This window comes from Bos taurus, chromosome 25 (genome assembly GCF_002263795.3).
Source record: "Bos taurus isolate L1 Dominette 01449 registration number 42190680 breed Hereford chromosome 25, ARS-UCD2.0, whole genome shotgun sequence".
NCBI classification, from domain to species: domain Eukaryota; kingdom Metazoa; phylum Chordata; class Mammalia; order Artiodactyla; family Bovidae; genus Bos; species Bos taurus.
The window spans coordinates 22,814,131-22,836,861 of record NC_037352.1 but is presented as its reverse complement, the minus strand read 5'-3'; the positions used below and the strand labels follow the sequence as shown (position 1 = coordinate 22,836,861).

Below are 22,731 nucleotides of genomic sequence, written 5' to 3'. Positions count from 1 at the left end.
TATATTGTGGCGAGAAGAGGCCGAGTTTTTGGACCTTAAAGTACAAGTTCACCTTTTCAAGGGCCTAGGATAGATTTGAGCAATCAGCTTAGGGTACCCTGTTCCTGCTGACACTGCTGTTTTCACCTCCCTTCTTTCCCATACTTCCAAAACCATTAGGCGGCTCTCGGAGGTTTGACTTCTTTGAGTCACCTTCGAATCAGACGTGAGGTTGACCGGGTTAGAGCATGGCTGCATCCCTGGACCCTCAGACCGACGCGCCCCTGGAGGTTGAAGGATGCCTCATAATGAAGGTGGAAAAGGAGCCCGAGTGGATATCAGAGCCCACTCTGGAAGGATCGGATAGCTCTGAGTCCGAGACCTTTCGCAGATGCTTCAGACAATTCTGTTATGAGGATGTGACTGGACCCCATGAAGCTTTCAGTAAACTCTGGGAACTTTGCTGCCGGTGGCTGAAGCCAGAAATGCGTTCCAAGGAACAGATCCTGGAGCTGCTGGTGATTGAGCAGTTCCTCACCATTTTACCGGAGAAGATTCAGCTGTGGGCACAGAAACAGTGTCCGGAAAGTGGAGAGGAGGCGGTGGCCCTGGTTATACATTTGGAGAAAGAGACTGGAGGACTAAGACAGCAGGTGAGAGAGGCTTTTCCAAATTTTTATGTTTAGCAAGGAGAGGGTGGAAAGGAAAGTGGACAAGAGATGCATTGCAGAAAATGCAAATTACAGAAGGATAAATAGTAATGAAAGACCTTTAAAGGAGATCTACCTAAAAGGGATCAGAATTTCATATCAAATAGGAAGAAAGCTTTGGTTGAACTATTATCTTGCAAATGACACTAAAGATTATGCATCTGAGTATTTGTTTTAAATCTTTGCATAATGTTTCCCCAAAATTTTGAGAGAACAATACATTATGCTTCATAGGATTTGACTTCTGCAGCTTGCTCCTAAAGAGGGCTGTTTTGATCTCTCTCAAAATAAAAAATTTTTTTAAAAAAGAAAGGACTTCATCAGTTATCCCAGGGCTTCCTGTAATCCTTTAATATTCCAGTCCAGTCTTCTGAAGTGCCGTCAGTGTCATCATCCTTGTCACCCTTCTCCATTTTAATCTCTGATCCTTATTGTCAGTGACTTTGCATGCTCGTCTAATTGTTTTTCAACAGCCCTTTCCCTAACCTCATGAAATCCTGCAAGATTTGCACTTTCACCTGCCAAGGGATTTGCATTTATGTAAAGACCTGTCTATTAGCAAGTTGCTGTGCTGGTCAGAAATAGACACTCAATGTCAAGATTAATTTTCTAAGTTTTCATTTCACTAGTGAATTAGTGTTCTGAGAACTTTCACTTCTCTGTGAACCTAATAGTATCAGAATACTCAGTATTCTGATAACAAGGAGGCTCTGTATTTTACTCTTAACAGACTTTCCCTCTCTGTATATTCCCCCTCTCCGGTTCCCTTCTGCCTAGACTTTTTGGATAGCACAATGGACCCGATGTCCTCAGAGGTCCCATTGGGAATGGAATGAAATTTTCACTCCTTTTCACATCTTCTATCCTTCTTTGATATCTTTCATGGGGGAATTTGGCCCTGATCTGGCCCTCTTTTCCTCCCTTTTTCCATTATGGCATTGACTTTATTACCCAGGTTAGCAGTCCTGTGCATTCGGAGAAGCAAGCCCCCCTTGGAGCAGCCTGGGAGGTGGCAGACTTTCAGCCACAGCCAGTGGAGCCCCAACCCAGAGTGATGTCTCAAGAGGAAGCTGAAAGCCTCCACTCAGGACGCCAGGAGCAGCCGAACCAAAAGAGAGAGCTTCGACCCTTACCCAAAAATGGTAAGAAGAACGTAGTGCATGCCCTATGCAGAGACCGTGGCAGATTTGTTTTGTAGCCCTAACATTCTGACTTGTTCACTGTAGGGCCCTCTCGATACATACTTGAAAATAAATTGAATATTTGGGGAGAAGGACTTCATTAGTTTCAAGAGTTGGGAATATGGGTGACGACTCTTTGCGACCCCATAGACTGTAGCCCACGAGGCTCCTCTGTCCATGGCAATTCTCTCGGCAAGAATACTGGAGTGGGTTGCCATGCCCTCCTCCGGGGAATCTTTCCAGGCCAGGGATCGAACCCAGGTCTCCCACATTTTAGGCAGATTCTTTACCGACTGAGTCACCAGGGAAGTCCAAGTAAAAGGGATCTTAAGATGAAATTTGAGAAAGTTTAAATTGTCCAGACTGGCCTTAAGGTCTCCTAATGTTATTTAAGAGTCTGCATTCTGCAATCAGCTTGTGGGTTTTAGTCCTGCATGTATATGGTTTCTTAGCTGGCTATAAACACCTTGAAAGATTGGAAGAGGTAATGAGATTTATTTTCAAAAGTGACTCACAAAGGTATCACAGAAGTGACATGTGAGAGGGATAAGACTTCGCAGAGAAGGGACCACTGATGTTCATGTGTGCCCTGGACATAAATAAATCAAGTCAGATACAAGGAAATGAAGACCCATCCTCCCCACCCCCTGCAGCGTAGTATCAGGCTTAAGAGTGGAAAGACCACTGGACCTAGAGCACAGTATAAAAAAGCATGGGTTTATATCCTTTCTCTGCCCTTCTTTCTTTGTGATCTGAGCAAGTAATATTAATTAACCTCTGTATTAATGCATAGAGATTAAGAGATTAGGCTTTAGAAGCAGAAAATCTGGGTCAAAACCTAATTCAGCCATTCTTTATCTGTGTGACCTTGGTCAAGTTGCTAAACTTCTTGAACTTTCCATTCTGTCATCTCTAAAAGGAAGATAGTAAGATTTTAGCATAGATTAAAAGAAGCGTCATAAAAAAAAGAAAAAAAAAAGTCAATGCATAATAGTGCTCAATAAATGTTAGTTTCCTTTCTCCCGCAATGGCATAGTTATTTTTAAACTTTCAAGTCTATCTGATTTACACAATCCCTCATCAAGAGGCAAGATTCACTGCTACAGGCATCACCTCCTTATCTGTCCTGAAATTCATGTTATGATAAAATGCTTTGCAAATATTAATGGTTTCTGGATTCTTCAGTGTTTGTTCATCAACATCAAAGTTCCCGTGTTCACAAGGATTAGATGCTGTCAGTTACTTTACCTGGTAAATGTATGGTATTTCTGGGTTTTGCTATTCCAGGATGATAAGGAGTTCCTAAAGTGGGAAAGTTTGTCTGTGGAGGTTCTTACTGGAGGTATGGAGGACAGGAAATTTGAGGGATAAGTATCTCAGAAAGGTGAATGCCTTCTAAAAGATGACATAGGATTTCAACCAGGTGTGCCAAAGGAAATAATATGTTTCCAAGGAATTGGTTCCATTTGGTTTCGTAGAAAGTAGTAAAGCAAGCTTCTGAGTTCTTGGCCACAGTAACATTTATTTTTGAAGTTTTCCTAGATAGTGCTAGGGCAGAAGTTAGACTACAGATTGTCTTATACTATATAAGTTTATTTATTTTCCTTCCACCTTTCTGGGGGCACGTTTGCCTGTAATATTCAGTACTGTGTGTCTATATTTGTTAACTTTATAAGGATAATATGTACTCAGAGGGGATGAATTTATGCTAGAGATTGCAAACTGGTAACTCATGTGCCAAGTCAAACTTGTTTCTCAAAGAGTTTGGGGATGGAGGTTTTGTTTGTCTGTAGTTCTCAAGGTTTAAGACTTGAGATTGTACATAAAAATCCAGCTTTCTGACTTATCTTGAAAAACATTAGAAGCTCTGGCTATGGCAGGGCCATAGTCTTTAACAGGGAGGCATCACCCAGAACCGAACACTGGACCTGTGCTCTCCAGTTCCCCACAGTCCTCACCTCCCCCCTTTCATGATGTACTTTACCTGCTTACTTTCTAAAAGCATCTGCATTTGTGAGCCCTGCTCATGGTTTGGAGCATTGTTCTGAACTCATTGAGAAAATGACCGATTTTGTTGGTTTTTTTATACATGCCCATCCATAAAAGGAGAAGCAGATGAGTAAAAGGGCCAGAGCCCACAGCACTAATAGTTTCTTTTCTTCTTACAGCTCGGCCTTCTCCCTGGGTTCCTTCTCCTGCTAATGAATGGAACACCATAGATCAGGAAGTAACAGCCACTCCAGTTCCTGTCCGGTCCCAGGTAAATTGTAACAGTTCTCTCTGGCCTAACTTCCTAGGATATTCAGTAACAATGATTTCTTCAAACCTCTGTACCCACTCCAAGAGACTTTTCCCCCATTACTCCTTTTCCAGAAAAGACTGCACGCAGCCTTCTGAGTAATCAGACTCCTTGCTGGATCCTTTCTCTTATGATTCTTTATAGTACCTTCGCTTCATTTGGCACATAATGTATACTTGGTTCTTTGATTTCAGTTTTTATCTAGGGCTTTCCTATCCTTCATCCATGATCATTCATCCTTCAGAACCTGTGTGGTTATCTTGGTAGTCATTACTCTTAGTGTGTTACAGGGACCAGTGAAAGATGTCCACATGGCAAGAGGTTTTTCCTACAAAAAGAGTGTGCATCAGATTCCTGCTCACAAAGACCTCTACCGGGATATTAGAAAGGAGAGTGTTGGGAACATGGTCTCCCTGGGTAAGGATTCTATCCCTTTTCAAATAAAAGATGTGAGGATTTCTAGTGTATTCACTTCTGCTGATAGTAAAATAGTTATAAAAATGTTATTTTAAGGACCATGGGTTTTCTAGTCATTTCTGTGCTCTAGCATACCATGTTCTCTTACCTCACTCATTCCTTTCTTCCAATTTATATTATAGATTTATGCATATTCTTATAATTTAGTGATTAAAACATTAGAGAGGTTTATAGATGATTGTCATGTTATTTAAATATAAAACTCACCTACATCCACTAGACTAAAAACTCTATCAAATCACAAGGTATTTTTAGGATTTGTTTTTGTTTAACATACAGTAACCCCAACATTGTGCACAGAGCCTGTCTGTGGGTGGTGCCCAGCAAATATTCATTGAATGGATGGAAATCTTATAAATGGAAGAAAAAAAGTGATTTAAATATAATACCCTTGTGAATTATTTAAATAGCACACATTTTTACAAGCACACATAACCACTTGTTAAGTGTAATTTTACAAGCAGACTTTTGAAGAACTGTATCATCTGCTTTAACGGCAGGGATAAATATGCTTCATTCATATGTAAGCTGCAAGTCAAAGATTACTTATGAATAGAATTAAAGGCCTAAAATGTGTACAATACACACTATAGATACTACAGACCTGTGCTGTTTAATAGAGTAGCCACTAGCTACCTGTGGCTATTTAAATTTATAAAATAAATTAAAATCAAATGAAGTTTAAAATTCAGTTTCTCAGTGGCGGTAGCCATATTTAAGTTATTCAGTGACTGTACTGGACAGCATAGTTATAGAACTTCATCACAGAAATTTCTGTTTGACAATACATGTAGACACTAAAGTATAGAGATTACAGAATGGGCCATGTCAAACTGAATGAATGAAGATAAGCCAACAGTTGTTTGTGATCAGAAAGCAATTAAAGCACTTGGAAAAAATTGCCAATTTAAGATGATACCAATGACACACCAGTAACAAAGCACTCTTCCCAAAACACAGGACCCTTGATTTTAACTTTCACTTAGGGCATCCGTGCCTCATTGCTGACCATTCATCCTTCAAAGACTGGTGTGGTTATCTCAGTAGTCATTGCTACTGAGTAGTTACAGAGACCAGTGAAAGGTACCCACGTGGCAAGTTGCCCACACGATAGGTGTTTCCTAGTGTTGCCTTGGATCGCACAGCATGCAGACCTAGTAAAATGATGGATTAGAGGCCTTGGTGAAAGCTGCCGTGAGTGGGTTAGAGACCATACTCTGCACCTTTAGCTGTAGCCCAGTGATTCCATGTGTAATAATTATATATGGAAAGGCTCAGGGACACCTGGCACAGTGTTTTATCTTAGACTGTAAACTAAAGGCTCATAAATCTAGCCTGAAAATTTATTTGGGCCTTGCCCAGAGTTGTAACTTAAAATTTGTTCATAAATCTGGATTTCCAGCATCTCTTAAAAAACCTACCATCAGGCACATTCTCACACTGCAGCAGGTGACCAGAGCAAAGTGGAGGAACTTGTGCTGAACGGCCAGGGCTCTCACTCCAGACTGCCTAGTCCTTGTAGATGTTTGAACTTCCATTGTCCATGCCCTTCTCTCATATGAAAATGAAGAACAGATCCTCAGCCCCAGAGTTCTTTCAGCAAGGATTTGATTTAATGCTGCTTCTCTAGGAGGGGCTTCCTTGATAGCTCAGTTGGCAAAGAATCTGCCTACAATGCAGGAGACCCCGGTTTGTTCCTGGTTCGGGAAGATCCCCTGGAGAAGGGCTAGGCTATCCACTCCAGTATTCTTGGGCTTCCCTTGTGCTTCAGCTGGTAAAGAATCTGCCTGCAATGCGGGAGACCTGGGTTCGATCCCTCGGTTGGGAAGATCCGTTGGAGAAGGGAAAGGCTACCCACTCTGTATACTGGCCTGGAGAATTCCATGGATTGTATAGTCCATGGGGTCACAAAAAGTTGGACACGAATGAGTGACTTTCACTTCACTCTCTAGGAAAATTCCATGAAGCTCTTGTGTGTGTTTTTTATAGAGGAAAACTAAATGTTATTACATACCTATTAGACATTAGACAAGTTATAGATGATCACTTATTTAATATTACTAGCACCTTGTTGGGATTCCCAGGTGGCTCAGTGGTAAAGAATCTGCCTGCCAATGCCACAGGAGACATGGGTTCAGTCCTGGGTCAGAAAGATGCCCTGGAGGAGGAAATGACAACCTATTACAGTATTCTTGCCTGGGAAATCCCATGGACAAAGGAGCCTAGCGGGCTACAGTCAGCGGGGTCACAAAGAGTCAGATGCAACTGAGCATGCACACACAGACCTTTGGATAGATGATATTATTCCCTAGGAAACTGAGGCTCAGAGAGATTAAGAAACTTCCCCTTGTCAAAAAGTAAAGTTAAGTTTTGGAGCTAGGATTCAAATTTAAGACATTTTGATCTCCACAGTACTATAAGGTAAAAAATTCAAGTTGCTTTCCTATTATTGCATCTCTTTCCCATTAATTTTGTTAGAGTGTTTCCAAAACTTCATGACTTCTCACCTCCCACAGCCCCAGTGTGTGTGTGTGTGTGTGTGTGTGTGTGTGTGTGTGTGTGTTGAGTGAGGGAGTGAGGAGATACAGGGAACAGCTGTAAGCACACTTTATAAGTAACAAACACCAGTTCATAGGAGCATGCTGTGAATCTAACAATGTTAGATACTTGAGAGACAGTCAAAGGTAATAAGTGTTTCTTACCCCTAAAGATTTTCCTTTAAGAACTAGCTGGGGAAGGAAGTGGTACATGCATGAGATGTGAAATGGTAGTGTAAGTTAGTAGGTGATTGTGCAGAATAACTCATGCAAGAATCTAGTGTGCACTGTCATGGTTGAGGAAGACTTTAGAAAAAATACCAACTGGACAAGATCTTTAAAGGATAGCTGTGAACAAGTGGTCCAGGAGAGCATGCTAAGCAGGACCTTGGGGCATGCAGTCATGATCTCTCTAGCCTGAAATGTGTTTGTCTCACTGTAGGAAGTACAGTGTCTGCAGCTAACAAGATAGCCCGGCTGGAGCCAAGAAAGGAGCCATGGACCATAAGTCTGCAGTCCTCTAATAAGAGGACTGTCCTGCAAAGCAACTACATCAAGGAAAAGTCAGTTCATGCTATTCAGATCCCTGCAAGGAATGCAGGGAAAACATGGAGAGAACAGCAGCAGTGGGGTCTGGAAGATGAAAAAATAGCAGGCGTGCATTGGAGTTATGAGGAAACTAAGACTTTTCTTGCAATTCTCAAAGAGTCTCGCTTTTATGAAACACTTCAGGCTTGTCCCCGAAACAGCCAGGTATATGGTGCTGTGGCTGAATGGTTACGAGAATGTGGCTTCCTCCGAACACCAGAACAGTGTCGGACCAAGTTCAAAAGTCTGCAGAAGAGTTACCGAAAAGTGAGAAACGGCCATGTGCTAGAACCCTGTGCCTTCTTTGAGGACATGGACGCTTTGTTGAATCCTTCCGCTCATGCTTCATCCATGGATAAGCCAAAGGAGATTCTGTCTCTCCCCAGACTGAAGAGAATTGGCATCAGTGCTAAAGAACAGATCAATTTGGTGGAGGAGGAAGAAGCTGCAGAGGAGTCTGATGGTGATGAAATGGGCATTGAGTTTATCCGGAAGCCTGAGCTTCATGGTGCCCCTGTCATATTTCAAAACCTGAGTGGTAAGAATGGCACTTTTATTCTGGTATGAGAATGGATGATGTGGTCTTATGGAAAAAGGATAAGACCCCCAGAAGTGACCAAACGCAGGGAGTTCTGACACACACACCTTGCCACTCATCACTGTGATTGGCCACATAACTGAAAGTGCTCCTAGGTGTTCGTTGCTGCCCCCAGTGCAGTCTGAGTAACAGCCATGAAGGATTCTTTTTCAGGTTAGAGCACAGCATGGATTTTGAGTATTTGGAGTCTGTGGAAGGAAAATAAATGGAGTCCAGGGGTACTAAGGATCTAACATTATCTGAGAATTGTTATAGTGCAGTCAGTTGTGTTAGATTATAAAAGTCAGGGACCCATTATCAAGGACAGCCAGTAAAAGAATGTGTCACCAACAAAAAAAGAATTGAAAAAAATGAAATTCTGAAAGAAGAAAGAGAAAAAGGAATACGAAGTAAATGCAACAAATGGAAAGAATAAAAACAGGATGGTAGATGTGTATCCACATGTCATTAATTATAAATTTAAAGGACAGGTTTTTCAGATATATTTTTAAAAACCTGTATTTACAAGAGATACATCTTTAATATAAAAACACAGAGACATTAAAATTAAAAGGATAGAAAAAGATATTATGCAAAAGAATGGTGTTGAAATTTGGGGACTGGGAAATGCAGAACTAAACCACCAGTTGACAATCATTGTATGACAGTTGACTTACCATATAACTACTTAGAACTCAATTTTCTGTCTTTAAAATACGGCTTAAATTATAAGCATAGTTGTTAGTGTTAAATGAAATAATATGGATGAAGGCATTCTGCAGATGCTAAAATGCAATAGAACATTGCCTGATGTCACAGTTATTAGTACCACCTTATGAAAAAAATGATAGTTTCTTAGATAGAACGGAAAAATAAACCAGACTAGAAGAGCTGAGACTGTAACCATTATTGTACGTATTCAAAAGAAACAAATCTCAGGAAAAAGATGGGAAAATGTATTACACATGTACAGGTAATCACCATTCTGGAGATCCATAAACATGAGGCTCAGACAGTTTCAAATTTGGGAATCCAGTGAGACTGAAGGGAACCAGTGAGGCAGAGGATAGAAAAGATTTCCTACTACAGATTACAACACCCCAAAAGCATGTTTAACTATATTCAAATATACTCTTAAAACTTTAATTCTGCTATAAAAGCAGGACATCTGCTTGTCTTATAGATCATTTCATCTCTTGAAGTAGAGGACTCAGTAACATCAAAAACTACTCTGGATATAGTTCTGCTCTTCAAAGAAGATGGGTTAAAGAGGTGATAGCAACTCTCATGCTGTTGGGTGTCTTAGTCCATTATTCCTAAAAATTTTTAAAAGGCAGGCAGCTGAGTCCTTAATAACCATAGCAATGGCAGATTTAGGGGCTGCATTTTTATTCTGCCAGATAAACTTTGAGATCAGTATATCAACTTTAAAATCCTTTTGGGTTTTTTTACTAAATAGATTCAAGAATTGATATCTGTACAGTTTGAGTCTTCCTACCCAGAAGTATAGTATCTCTCCATTCTTTCTAATTCTTTTATGTCTTTCAATATAATATTATAGAATTTTTATACAGATCCTCTCCTTTCTTGCAAACCTTATTCCAAGACATATCATTGTTCCAGGGAATGGGATTTGTTTTCCTGTACTTCTTAGATTTTGTAATGTATGAAGGCTACAGACAACTTATATCTTTGAACTTTACCCTTGAATGGCTGCAGACACCTTGTATCTTTGAACTTTATCCTTGAATGGCAGGTGTGCACTGGGGCTACGAGGAAACCAAGACTTTCCTTGACATACTCCATGAGACTCGGTTTTACGAAGCACTGCAAGCCTGTCATCGGAAGAGCAAGTTGTATGGGGCCGTGGCTGAGCAGTTGCGAGAGTGTGGCTTCCTCCGAACTCCGGAACAATGCCGGACCAAGTTCAAAAGCCTTCAGAAGAGCTACCGCAAAGTGAAAAATGGTCACGTGCTAGAGTCCTGCGCATTCTACAAGGAGATGGATGCTCTGATTAACTCTCGGGCATCTGCTGCTCCCACCAGCTCCCCAGAAGAAGCCCCGTCACCCTCAGTTCAAGAAAGAGAGGACATGGAAATTGAACCCCAGGAACCTACAGTCTGGGAACCTGAGGAGGACTCCCAGGAGGTGCTTGTTGAAGACTCTGGCAGTGAGAGAATGAGTGAGGAGGAAATCATGCAAGAACCAGAATTCCAGGGACCTCCATGTTTACTGCAAAGCCCAAGTGGTAAGGATCATTGGGGCTCTGGGGTAAAGGAGGAATCAGTGGGATTACTGACAAATTAGGAGAGCTGGCACATCACATGTGCATGTATGTTCATTAAACAGTATTTGTGTGTCCTGTGCCATTTGAGGAGAAGAGTAAAGTAGCAGTGAATAAAACAAGAGTCCCTGTACTCATGGTGCTTCTGTTCAAGGGCAGAGCTTACATTTTCGTGATTTAGTCTTTGGGATCTCAGCCTTGGTTTTTGTGTGTCGGGGGCAGATAATGTTTTATATCTCCTAGAAATACTGTTGGGAAGAACTTGGAATTATATGTGAGAAAAACTCAGGTCAAGGAGACATGTTGGTAAGCTCAGAGCAGAAATTTCTGTTATGTGTGATATGCACAAGAAAAAGGCAGAGACAGAAAGACTTTATTCTGGTTTTGAGCTCCACCTGCGGGTGTCCCACCAACCACTGGATGCCCTCACAGGCATCTCACCAGCAGCCCAGCCTTAAAAGTTTCAAAAGGAATATCAACACCTTCCTTCCCACACTGTGGCTCTTCCTGGTGCCCTCCCATAGCACATCCGACCTGGAAAGCTAGGGATGTTTTTTGATGCCTTCTCTTTTGTTTACATCCAGGCAGATGACATATTTTCTCAACTGTTGGGGAATTTGCATCTGCCCCCTCTTTAGTTGCCATAACCACTAGTTTAACATTTCTCTGTCTCTTGCCTAAACTATTGTAAAAGTCCCCAAACCAGTTTTCCTCATTAGACTTGTGTTAAGCTTCCACAGCCATCCTTAATCTGAGCTTGTCTTTTTAGCCTTACCTGTCATTATTTTCCTTCCTATACTCTATGCTGATTCAAAACAAACGTTTGAAAAGAGAGTTCACACACATGCTCTTTGGTGGTATTTTTATGAGAATTTGTAGTAAGCAAGATGAAATTGTTGATTCTGGAACTGCTGAGTTGATAACTTTGGAAACAAAGTCCTTCTGTACCATCTCTGGTGAACCTTGTATTTTAAGATGAGCTCCAGACCTGTCACCAAATTACCAGGCTCTGTGTAAGCCAACTGCTAGGCTGTAACTTCCTCCAAGGCCCAGATGGACCCAATCAGAACACTTCCAAAGATGACGTGATTAGGGCTTCTCACGTAAGTCAGTGGATTCACTGATGGCTGTCCATGGGACTGAAAGAAAGTAAGGCCCAGTGAGTCAGAAAAGAGTCCCCCTTGCCTGAGGTCAGTGAAGCACACAGAGGCCTTAAGGTACCGGGACTGTCAGCTGTATTATTTATATTAACCCAGAACTGGTCTGAAATTTTTATTGTCTTCTTTTTTTCAGATTTTGAAATTGAAAGTAGTATCAAGGAAGATGCAACACAGGTGATCTGTAAGGACATGGAGCAGCATAGGGCATTCATAGAAAAGTCTAAAAGGGTCGTTTCCCAGAATGTTGATCCAGGTAAATATTGTAAAAGAGATTGTGTCTCAGGAGGACAGTGGGAAAACCTTCACGGAATCCGACAGGGAAAACTGATGCCTCAGCCTCGAGATTTGGGGAAAGCCGTAGTGCATCAGAGGCCTCTTGTGGGGAAGAGGCCCTTCCGGCTCCTCAGATACGGAGAAAGCTTTGGAAGGAGTGCGCGTCTCATGTGCCGCATGACCCACCAGAAGGAAAACCCTTCTAAGTGTAGTGTCTGTGGGAAGTGCTTCGGTAGAAGCAGGAGTCTAGTCCGACACCAAAGAATCCACACGGGAGAAAAACCTTTCAAATGTCTCGACTGCGGGAAAAGCTTTAACGACTCCTCCAACTTTGGTGCCCACCAGAGAATTCACACAGGAGAGAAACCCTACAGATGTGGAGAGTGTGGGAAATGCTTCAGCCAGAGCTCAAGTCTCATTATACACCAGAGAACCCACACTGGAGAGAAGCCCTACCAGTGCGGAGACTGCGGGAGGAGCTTCACCAACAGTTCGCACTTCAGCGCCCACCGGAGAGTCCACACCGGCGAGAATCCCTACAAGTGTGTGGACTGTGAGAAAAGTTTCAATAACTGCACGCGATTTCGTGAGCACCGGCGAGTGCACAGCGGGGAGAAGCCCTACGGGTGCAGCCAGTGTGGCAGACGTTTCAGCAAGAGTTCTGTGCTCACCAAACATCGGGAGGTTCACGTAAGAGAAAAGCTGCTGCCGCCCCCGCCAGCATTCTGCTCCCCGGAGAACCCCCTCAAGGGCAAGACTGATGACTTCAGGCAGACTTTATGATGATGAGCTCTTCTCTTCCTAAACATCCCCTTAGCCATTTTACCCTGATCTCACTCTTGGAAGCAGTCTTTTCTTAGCTAGAAAGAGTCATTGCCAAGATAAGCTTGAGAATATAAATAAGCTAAAGGCTAGGATCCTGTTCTCACCTCTGCCTCTTACTTGATTAGTCTGTTCCTCTCCTATGTGTCTCAACCTTTTCCCTTTAATAAAGTAAAGAAGATACAGGGTCTGAATGCAGAGGGAAATTCTCTTCAGTATGTCGAGGCCACTGCCATGGGATCACTAAACCCAGCAACATCCAGAATCCTTCAGCGCAGGGGAGAGTTGTTGCCAAGGAGATGAAAAATGTTCAAAGTCGTTTTCATTATCTGCCATGTGTGATCCCGGATGCAACTCAATCACAGTTTCCTGTTTGGGTAGAAATTTCGGGAGCCTGATAAGAACCACATTGGATCTGTCTTGGGTTTGAAGGTATTCACAAAAGGAGATTGAAGATTTTTTCGTTCCCTTCAGGAGTCTGTTGCAGTGTACCTTTTTTGTGTCAAGAAGTTGATCTAAAGAGCTCGGGTAGTGTTTCTGTATTGTCACTGAAACAATGCCCTGCCCTCCATAGAGACAGGGCACAACTGATCACCCATTGTCCTTTGTAGACTAACCCTCTCTGTACCTGAAGACTGACATGCCCTTGGCTGTTGCCTCTCCAGCCCAGGAGTAATGCAATTCCCTTTACTGTTTCTTGTAAGTCCTATACTTACCTCTTCATTGTTCTGGGTGCCCTTGTCTGACTCTTCTGAACTACCATGCCTTCCTCAGACTGAGTAGCATGCATGCTCCTGGTGTGTCTCATTAAAGTGGAATTCAGACACTTTCCAGTTCTGAATGTGCAACTGCTCTGGTTTTTATCTAGAATATGACTGATAGGTGGCAAATTTTCTGCCTCCCAACCCCACATTTAGATATAATGTTATATAATTTTAGATAGTTTTTTAAAACTCTGAGGAGCCAGGGAAGAAGTGAGTTAGAGACCTGAAACATTCACTATTTCAAAGACCAGTTGGACTCCTTAACCCTGCTTTAGATCAGGTAGTCGCCTTGGTCCAGACCAGCACCCCAGGGCAGTTTGTTAAGTATACCGTTGTCTTTTTTTGAGGCCAGCTCTTGTTCATGTGGTCATAAACCTCTCTGTAGAGCCAAGTAATTTGTACAACTCTACAGCTCACTGAGTGAAGGTGGAAATACTTTCTTACACTTCCAGCCCAGAACACTTTCTGTTTTCCACACTTAACCTGTTGGTCTGAAAAGTCTCCTTGACACCCCCCAGCACTGACCCAATAACTACTGAAGGAAGGGTTCAGATGGGGAGATAGTTCACTTACGGATGTTGCAGATAAACACCTGGGATTTGTCATCCAAAGCTGTTACTTCGGGATGCGACCAGTGGCATTTATACCCTTAAGATGACCGTGACCTCAGGGGACTTTGCTTTGGGAAAGGAGAAGTCACAAGTTTAGTGGAAAAATAACCAGAGTCAAGGCTGTGTGTAGATCATTTTTTCACTTTTCTCCTTTCCTTTGTCAGATGCTGTCTTATTAGAAGACATCTGAGTATGTTTGAATTTTCTGAAACTTATCCAAGAAGGTACCAAGGAGGATATAGGCAGGAAGGAAGGAAATCCAACCTATGGTGTCAGAATAGGCTGTGGCCTGTTGGAAGGCAGGTGACTCAGGTAAACGTTGATAAATGTTTCTTTCTGACATGCGTTAGGAGCGTTACGATTGTTCACATCTCACTAGGTTGATTTCCGCTGCGTTGTCCAAATTATAAATCCCTAATAGTTAAGTGAAGTTTCACGTCACTAGTGTGCCCAGCACAGAGAGGTGTGTGTGGTGCCCGTGGGTGTGTGCTTGTATTGTGTAGATGTTCTGGAATCACTGCTCTAGAGAAGATGCACATTAATAGAGTCACCACTTAGTAATAGGTACCCAGGGTTGATCATTATATCAAAGCATGATTCAGGAAAGTAGATGATTTACTATAAGTATTAATTAAGCACGGTTATGTGTAAGGCTATGTTCCTAGGCACAGTGAGGGATATAGAAATGAAAAAAGGCTTGGTGTCTGTGCTCAAGAAACGTGCAACATGGTGAACGAACTATTGCAGCAAAAGATAATGCCAATTACATTCATGTCCGTTATGGAACATTATTTGTTCATTAATGAAAGAGCCACCTTCTCTTGCAGAAGAGTTTTTCTCAATGCCTAAAATCATATTCTCTACCTCCGTCTCTTAAACTTCCCCAGTGGCCAGAAAGGCTCAGGAACCATTCCTTCTCCAGGTGGAATAATCCAATTCTGTCTGTCATGTCTGGGATCATGCCGAGGTGGAATTTGGGTCCCCTTACCTATTCTCAGTTGTAAGTGGGCATTTGGACTTGTATTAAATTAACTGAATGAACTTTGCTTCTATAGAAGGAGACAGTCCTGCCCACCATCTTAGACCAAGGCTGTTTGTATTTTGTCTTTTTTCAGGTGGACATGAAAGTCAAAAGTGAAGTCACACTCTGATTACTGTGTCTCATATCACATAACATTGCCTTCATGACAATCCATACAAGTTTTTCCCCTAAGTTTCAGTAGCAGGGAAAGCTCTGATCCTAAAGCAAAAACAATGTTACCTTACAAACACTGTGACTTTTTTTTTTTTTTTTAAGCAACTTACTACTATTCTTTCTTTGTTCTGGCTGCTGGAACAAAGAAACTTACAAAAACAGAACTTTTAAGTCACCTCAGCCAACCACTTAAACATGTATTTACTTAATCCTGTCTTATATCTTTGTACCCCATATCCTATTTTTTTTAAGTGTACGTAAGTAGTCATTTTATTCTCTGACTTCTTAACCAAGACCCTTTGGAGCCTGGCTGTATCCCTGCCTGCGCTTACTGTGTTACTCCCACAAACACCCTAATTCTTACTGGCATTTTTATTACACATACAACCTACTTTATTCATCTGGAAGGAAACATTTTTTTTTTTTTTAAGAGGAAAACTTCACAGTATGCTTAAAACAGCTCAGGGCAGCCTGCCACCTAGAATAAGCATTAGACCAGAAGCTGTAAGACAGGTTTCATTCTTGTCACTACCACTTTCTGAGTGTTGTTGGACAAACCAGTCTCTCTCTGGGCCTGAGTTCCTTATCTGAAGAGAAGTTGAGCATGATTGCCAAGACCACTCCAGCTCCTATGAGGCTGTGGGGCATCAGAAGAGAGAAGTTATAAGACCAGGCCGCCACCCTGGCTTGCCACCGCAGGCAGCGTTCAGGCCATACTGAATCCATTCCATGAGTCCATCCCGTACTTCAGCAAGAGGTTGCTGTGAGCAGTCTAGGAGCATGCTCAGTGAGGAGAAGGGACAAATCACTCATGTTCAACAGCAGGCGACAGACCGTGGCAGGTAGCTGCAGTGAAGAAAGCCAATTTGGGGACCCTGGTGCCCCATGACAGACAAGCCTCAACTCTGAGGGAGCCGGGGACACCCCAAGTGCAATGCTAAGCCCTTACCTCTGAATGCATTCCTAGTATAAATGTATGTCCACTCATTGTTTTGTGTGAATGTTCACTTAGATGTCTTCTTGAAAACTTGTATGTGAAATAAATGTCTAAATAAATGACTCGCATTGGTTTTTGCTATAATTTGAAGGCTGTCTTCATTAAGGAAAAAGAGAACTTACTCAAAGGTAATAAAAGCTGATTCTCACAGCTATGGAGAATCTCAGTCTCTTTTCCGGTCCACTGTTCTGCCCTGGGTCTCGTGTGAGCCCACAGCTATTCCCCTGCAGCAGTCCTGTGACAGCCATCACTGCCACTGTCGTAGAAGATGCTTGGCTCTAATTCCAGAGTAGGTTAGCCTACTAGATGAGATTAGTAGAGGCGCACACTGGGTGTATGCTCGGTGGGGCACTCACTCAGCCTATCCTGGTGGAATCAGTCAACGTGATTCCCCCAGACACAGTGCTGCTTTTGCTTCACTGTTTGACTTAAAGAGTTCCAGTGGCTTCCACTTAGCCCTCCTTCCCATAGCAGCTCCAACTCCATAGGTAACAGAGTCAATGTAGAGATTTTGCCACTTGTTGAGGATGTTTTTCCAACTATACTCTTAGAAACTGAGAAGAACTGCAGGGTGAATTTCGAGCCAGCTCACCTAAATATGAGGTGGATTCCAGACAAAGAATCTCTCCCGTCTAGACCTTATAAGCAGCCGACTGCAATAGCACCCACCCAAGGTTCTCGAGAGTGATAACTGCTCAGGGTCAGTACCTGAGAGTCCCTGTACATTTTCTGTACTTTCCTTGAGCAAATGACCGTGACCTTTTTGGAGGAAACAAAGGCTCAGAATATTCATGTTAGAGTTCTTCCACAAGATTATCTGATCTTCCATTTCTCTATGGAGGTTTAGGTCTGTGAACTGACTCACAGAGTTAGTTAGATGAGAGATTTTAAATCTCAGGCATCAGGAGGTAGCGGGTATGGGAAGCATTCTTTGATGGTCCAGTGGTTAAGAATCCACCTTGCAATGCAGGAGACACTAGTTTGATCTTTGGAAAGATCCCACCTGCCATGGGACAACTAAGCCCACGCACCCTAGAGCCTGTGCTCTGCAACATCAGAAGTCACCACAATGAGAACCTGTGCACTGCAACTGAAGAGAGCAGCCTCCACTCACCATGACTAGAGACAGCTCATGTGCAGCAACAAAGACCAAGTGCAGCCAAGATACATTTTTTTTAAATCTCTAAGGGGAAAAAAGATCTATCTTAAGGCTACAAATGTTCAATTCCTACAAGTACCAGTTAAGACAATTAGATTTCAAAGGAAGAAGAATGAATCCTTTGTGTTTCAAACACCAAAAGGAACACAGCTAATCACAACCTCCAAACCCCATGATGGGTGCAGGGATTTGGAAAGGAGGCAGTGGTTTGGGGCCCAAGACTGGCAAACTGCCTACCCTGCTCTGAGGTGGTAGATGCCGTGGCAGTGTGGGAGTAGAGGCGACGGGGAGCAGGCTTGGAAGGCCGGCCTTAGGAATTGGTTGGGTACATGCACATGGAGCCGTGGGACAGGCAGGTGTGCTCGCGACCCCTCTTGCTAGAGATCACCCCAGCCGAGACAAGCATGACTCAGCCGAAGAACGTGCCGTCTCTGAGGACCGCTGCCAACAGCCCCATGTGGTAGACAGACGAATGGCAGCCGCAGAGGGCGCACAGTAGGGCGTTAGGACCTGAAGATCATGGAAAGAGGGATGGGTAAAGCAGATGTGGTCTATTTATGCAATGGAATATTAGCCATAAAAAAGGACGAAATAATGCCATTTGTGGCAACCTAGAGATTATCATATGAAGTAAACCAAAATCAAATAGGTGGTATAACTTATATGTGGAATCTAAAAAAACTGATACAAATGAATTTATTTCCAAAACAAACTCACAGACACAGAAAACAGGATTACCAAAAGGAAAGGGTGTAAGGAGGGGTAAATTAGGAGTTTGGGATTAACAGATATACACTAAATGTAAGATAGATAACAACAGCCTACTGTGTAGCACAAGAAACTATATTCAATATCTTTTAATAACCTAAAATGGAAAAGATGCTGAAAAAGAATATCTGAAATCACTTTGTTGTGTGCTTGAAACTAACATAACATTGTACCTCAACTATAATAATAATTTTTTTTAATTTTAAAAAGTTAGGACATGAAAGTAGAAGATTGGCATACTTCCCTTTTGGATTGCTTAAACTCAGAGTTCTTGGACAATCTTCCGAGGGTAAGATGCAAGAACATAATACTAGGCCCCTCAACAACATAGCATGTGAGGACTCGGGCCAATCCTGGCAGAAGGACTAGGCCCTCAACAACATAGCATGTGAGGACTCGGGCCAATCCTGGCAGAAGGAAAAGAAGCAGTACTTATGCTTCCTGCAGTAGAAAGAAACACTAGAGAATGTGTCCAAAATCCTGGATTCTAATTGAGTTCTGCCTTTAGATCACTGTGTGATTATAGTCAAATTATTTAGTTAGCCTCTCTGGATTTAGGGGTTGGACAGCATGAGTGGTTCCCAACATTTTCCCCTCAAGAGGTCCAAAGGTCCTTATGTGAAGGTAACTGAGAAAATACATGTGGTGCAAAGTCCATTCAGAATCTCCTTGTCAGAGATCCACCCCCTTGCCATGATTCTGATACCTGCAAGTTTCAAAACCTTTGATTAGATGACCATAAATATAAAAACCACCACACTGTCCACTTACAGTTTTGAGGCAGTGTACTAATGCTTTATAAACATCTTATTTATTCTCAAAAGCATGCTGAAGGAGGTTTTCCATTGTACAGGTAAGGAAGTTGAGACTGAGAGAAATTCAATGCTTTCTTCAAACGTATACAGCAGACAAGCAGTTCTCAGACAAGTTCGGAAATTTAAACCTGGATCTTTCTTAAAATCCAAACTCGTAGCAACTGCATTTTACTGCTGTCATAGAGTTTCAAGCTCCAGCATCCTCAAATTCTGTGACCTCATTGTTCCTGAGAAAATGAGAGGTGGGGTAGAGGTAAACAGGTGATCTGTTTCAATTTTGGATTTGACTTAGAAAAACATCTACTTCTGCTTCACTGACTACACTAAAGTCTTTGACTGTGTGGATCACAACTAACTGGAAAATTCTTAAAAAGATAGAAATACCAGACCACCTTACCTGTCTCCTTGACAAACCTGTATGCAGGTCAAGAAGCAACAGTTAGACCCAGACATGGAACAATGGACTGGTTTAAAATTGGGAAAGGAGTATATCAAGGCTGTACATTGTCACCCTGTTTATTTAACTTCTGTACAGAGTACATCATGCAAAATGCTGGGCTGGATGAATCACAAGCTGGAATCAAGATTGTTGAGAGAAATATCAACAACCTCAGATACGCAGATGATGGACTCTAAAGGCAGAAAGTGAAGAGGAACTAAACAGCCTCTTGATGAGGGTGAAAGAGGAGAGTGAAAAAGCTGGCTTAAAACTCAACATTCAGAAAACTAAGATCATAACATCTGGTCCCATCACTTCATGGCAAATAGATGGGGGAAAAGTGGAAACAGTGGCAGATTTTATTTTCTTGGCCTCCAAAATCACTGCAGACAGTGACTGTAGCCACTAAATGAAAAGACGTTTGCTCCTTGGAAGAAAAGCTATGACAAATCTAGACAGCATATTAAAAAGCAGAGACACCACTTTACCCACAAAGGTTCGTATAGTCAAAGTTATGGTTTTTCCAGTAGTCTTGTACAGATGTGAGAGCTGGACCAAAAAGAAGGCTGAGTGCCAAAGAATTGATGCTTTTAAACTGGTGCTGAATAAGACTCTTGAAAGTCCCACCCATAGACAGCAAGGAGATCAAACTAGTCAATCTAAAGGATATCAACCCTCAATATTCATTGAAAGGACTGATGCTGAAGTTGAAGCTCCAATATTTTGGCCACCTGATGGGAAGAGCCAACTCGTTGGAAAAGACCCTGATGCTGGGAAAGATTAAGGGCAGGAGGAGAAGGGGGCAACAGAGGATGAGATGGTTGGGTGGCACCACCGACTCAGTGGACATGAATTTGAGCAAACACTGGGAGACAGTGAAGAACCAAAGTGCTGCAGTTCATGGGGTTGCAGAGTCAGACAGAATTTAGCAACTGAAGAAGAACTGCGGCAGAATGAATTTGAAAGTCATGAGGATCAGCTTATGCCGTTCATTCAGTCAACGAGTACTCAGTCCCTTCTATACAGCAAACAGTAAACCAGATAACATGGAGTCACAAAGAGGAATTAGCATCGCTCTTCCTCTTGAGAGCTTATGGTCTAGAAATTGACATGGAGACCCAGAGTTGAAATCCAATTACAACTGAGGAGTGAGAAGAGTTGTAATACACATCCTCTGTCCCTCTCCTTGTGGGGGGAAGAGGCACGTAGGTGACGAGGCAGGAGACGTACTGTCCCTTATTCAGCAACAGTAACATGTGATGGCAAAGATCATGTGAACCCTGTGTTTTTCAGGTCTACTACATCCTTCTAATTTTCTGTATATTCATTCTCTGATTTTTGAGAGTTTGATATTGAAATTCCAACTAAAAACCTTAATTTATCTACTTAAAATATAATTGTAATATATATAGTGAAACTATATGTAACTTTGTTCTGTATTTTCCAAGTCTCTTGTAAATGTGTCATCATACTTTCATCATTTAAAAAAATAAGAAAGAGGAAAAAAAAAAAGAGATCATGAACTCTGAAGTCAGATATACCTGATCTTAAATTTTGGCTCCACTAATGTACAATGTGACTTTGAGTAACATCTCTTGAAATCTCCATTTGTTCCTCTGGAAAAAAGGAAAGACTAAGAGTTCCCTGGTGGCTCAGATGGTAAAGAATCCACCTGCAATGCAAGAGATCTCCCCCTGCGTCAGGAAGATCCCTCGGAGAAAGGAGGGGTTACCCATTCCAGTATTCTTGCCTGGGAAATCCCATGGACGGGAGCCTGGTAGGCTACAGTCCATGGGGTCACAGAGTCAGACACGACTGCTACCTGTATTCACTTCCTGAGACAACCATGAAAAATGACCACAACCTTGGTGACATAAAAAAGAGCAGAAAGGCCTCTTCACCATTCTGGAGACCAGAAGTCTGAAATCAGGGCACCATCCATCCATACTCCCTCCAAAGGCTGTGGGGAAGAACCCTTCCTCACTTCTCATAGCTCTTTTTGGTGACCCTGCTACTATCTTCGGAGAAGGCAATGGCACCCCATCCAGTACTCTTGCCTGGAAAATCCCATGGACGGAAGAGCCTGGTGGGCTGCAGTCCATGGGGTCGCTAAGAGTTGGACACGACTGAGTGACTTCACTTTCACTTTCCACTTTCATGCATTGGAGGAGGAAATGGCAACCCACTCCAGTGTTCTTGCCTGGAGAATTCCAGGGACGGGGGAGCTTGGTGGGCTGCCGTCTATGGGGTCGCACAGAGTTGGACACGACTGAAGCGACTTAGCAGCAGCAGCAGCAGCTACTATCTTGCGGCCCCACAACTCTGCCTCTATCCTTCTTCCAGATACGCCTTCCCTGTGTCTCTATGTCCTTTTCTGTCTCTTATTAAGTCACTCTCCCGGGAGTTAGGGCCCATTCAGATCCAGTATGCTACCTTTCTTTGCGTCTGCAAAGCCCTTATTTTCAAATAAGGTCACTTTTTTTTTTTTAATCTTTTGGCTGCACCACGTGGCATGTGGGATCTTATTCCTCCCCCAGGGATCAAACCTGTGCCCACTGCAGTGGAAGCACAGTCTTAACCACTGGACCACCAGGAAAGCCCCAAGTAAGGTCACATTCTGAGGTTCCAAGTGAACATGAATTTTGGGGGAACACTCTTCAACCCACATACCTCACAGAATTATTGTTGCAAGGAGTAAATGAAATAATACATGGAACGCCTTCTGCACAGTGCTGAGCACACAGTAAACACTCAGGAAATGTTAGCTGTACGCATGTATGTGTGTGTGAGTCGTGGATATATATACATGTATATACAACTGTTTTGTTGCTTTTTAATGTGTATGTATTCATTTTTGGCTGCACTGGGTCTTTGCTGCTGTGCACGGGCTTTCTCTAGTTGTGGTGAATGGGCTTCTTGCTGCTTCTGATTTTATCAAGCTATTTCCTCCCATCCCCTCCTTTTTAATGGTGATTGTAGCAAGATTTTCCTGAACGTTTACTGTATGCAAGGTGCTGTGGTAAGTCCTTCTCATGTGTTAACTCATTTGATCTTCACAGTATGCCTGTTGCTAAGGAAACTGAGGCTCAGAGAGTT

At 42.5% G+C, this 22,731-nt stretch overlaps 1 protein-coding gene across 1 annotated transcript; it reads left to right on the top strand.

Annotated features, from left to right (window-relative positions):
- The first annotated feature begins 227 nt into the window (after positions 1 to 227).
- On the top strand, positions 228 to 13,699 carry ZKSCAN2 (zinc finger with KRAB and SCAN domains 2). Its single transcript, NM_001205670.1, has 7 exons — positions 228 to 632; positions 1,645 to 1,831; positions 4,039 to 4,130; positions 4,460 to 4,586; positions 7,626 to 8,309; positions 10,105 to 10,596; positions 11,926 to 13,699. Exons 1-7 carry the CDS (start codon positions 228 to 230, stop codon positions 12,846 to 12,848), a joined length of 2,910 nt encoding a protein of 969 aa, NP_001192599.1. The 3' UTR covers positions 12,849 to 13,699.
- The last annotated feature ends 9,032 nt before the right edge of the window (positions 13,700 to 22,731 follow it).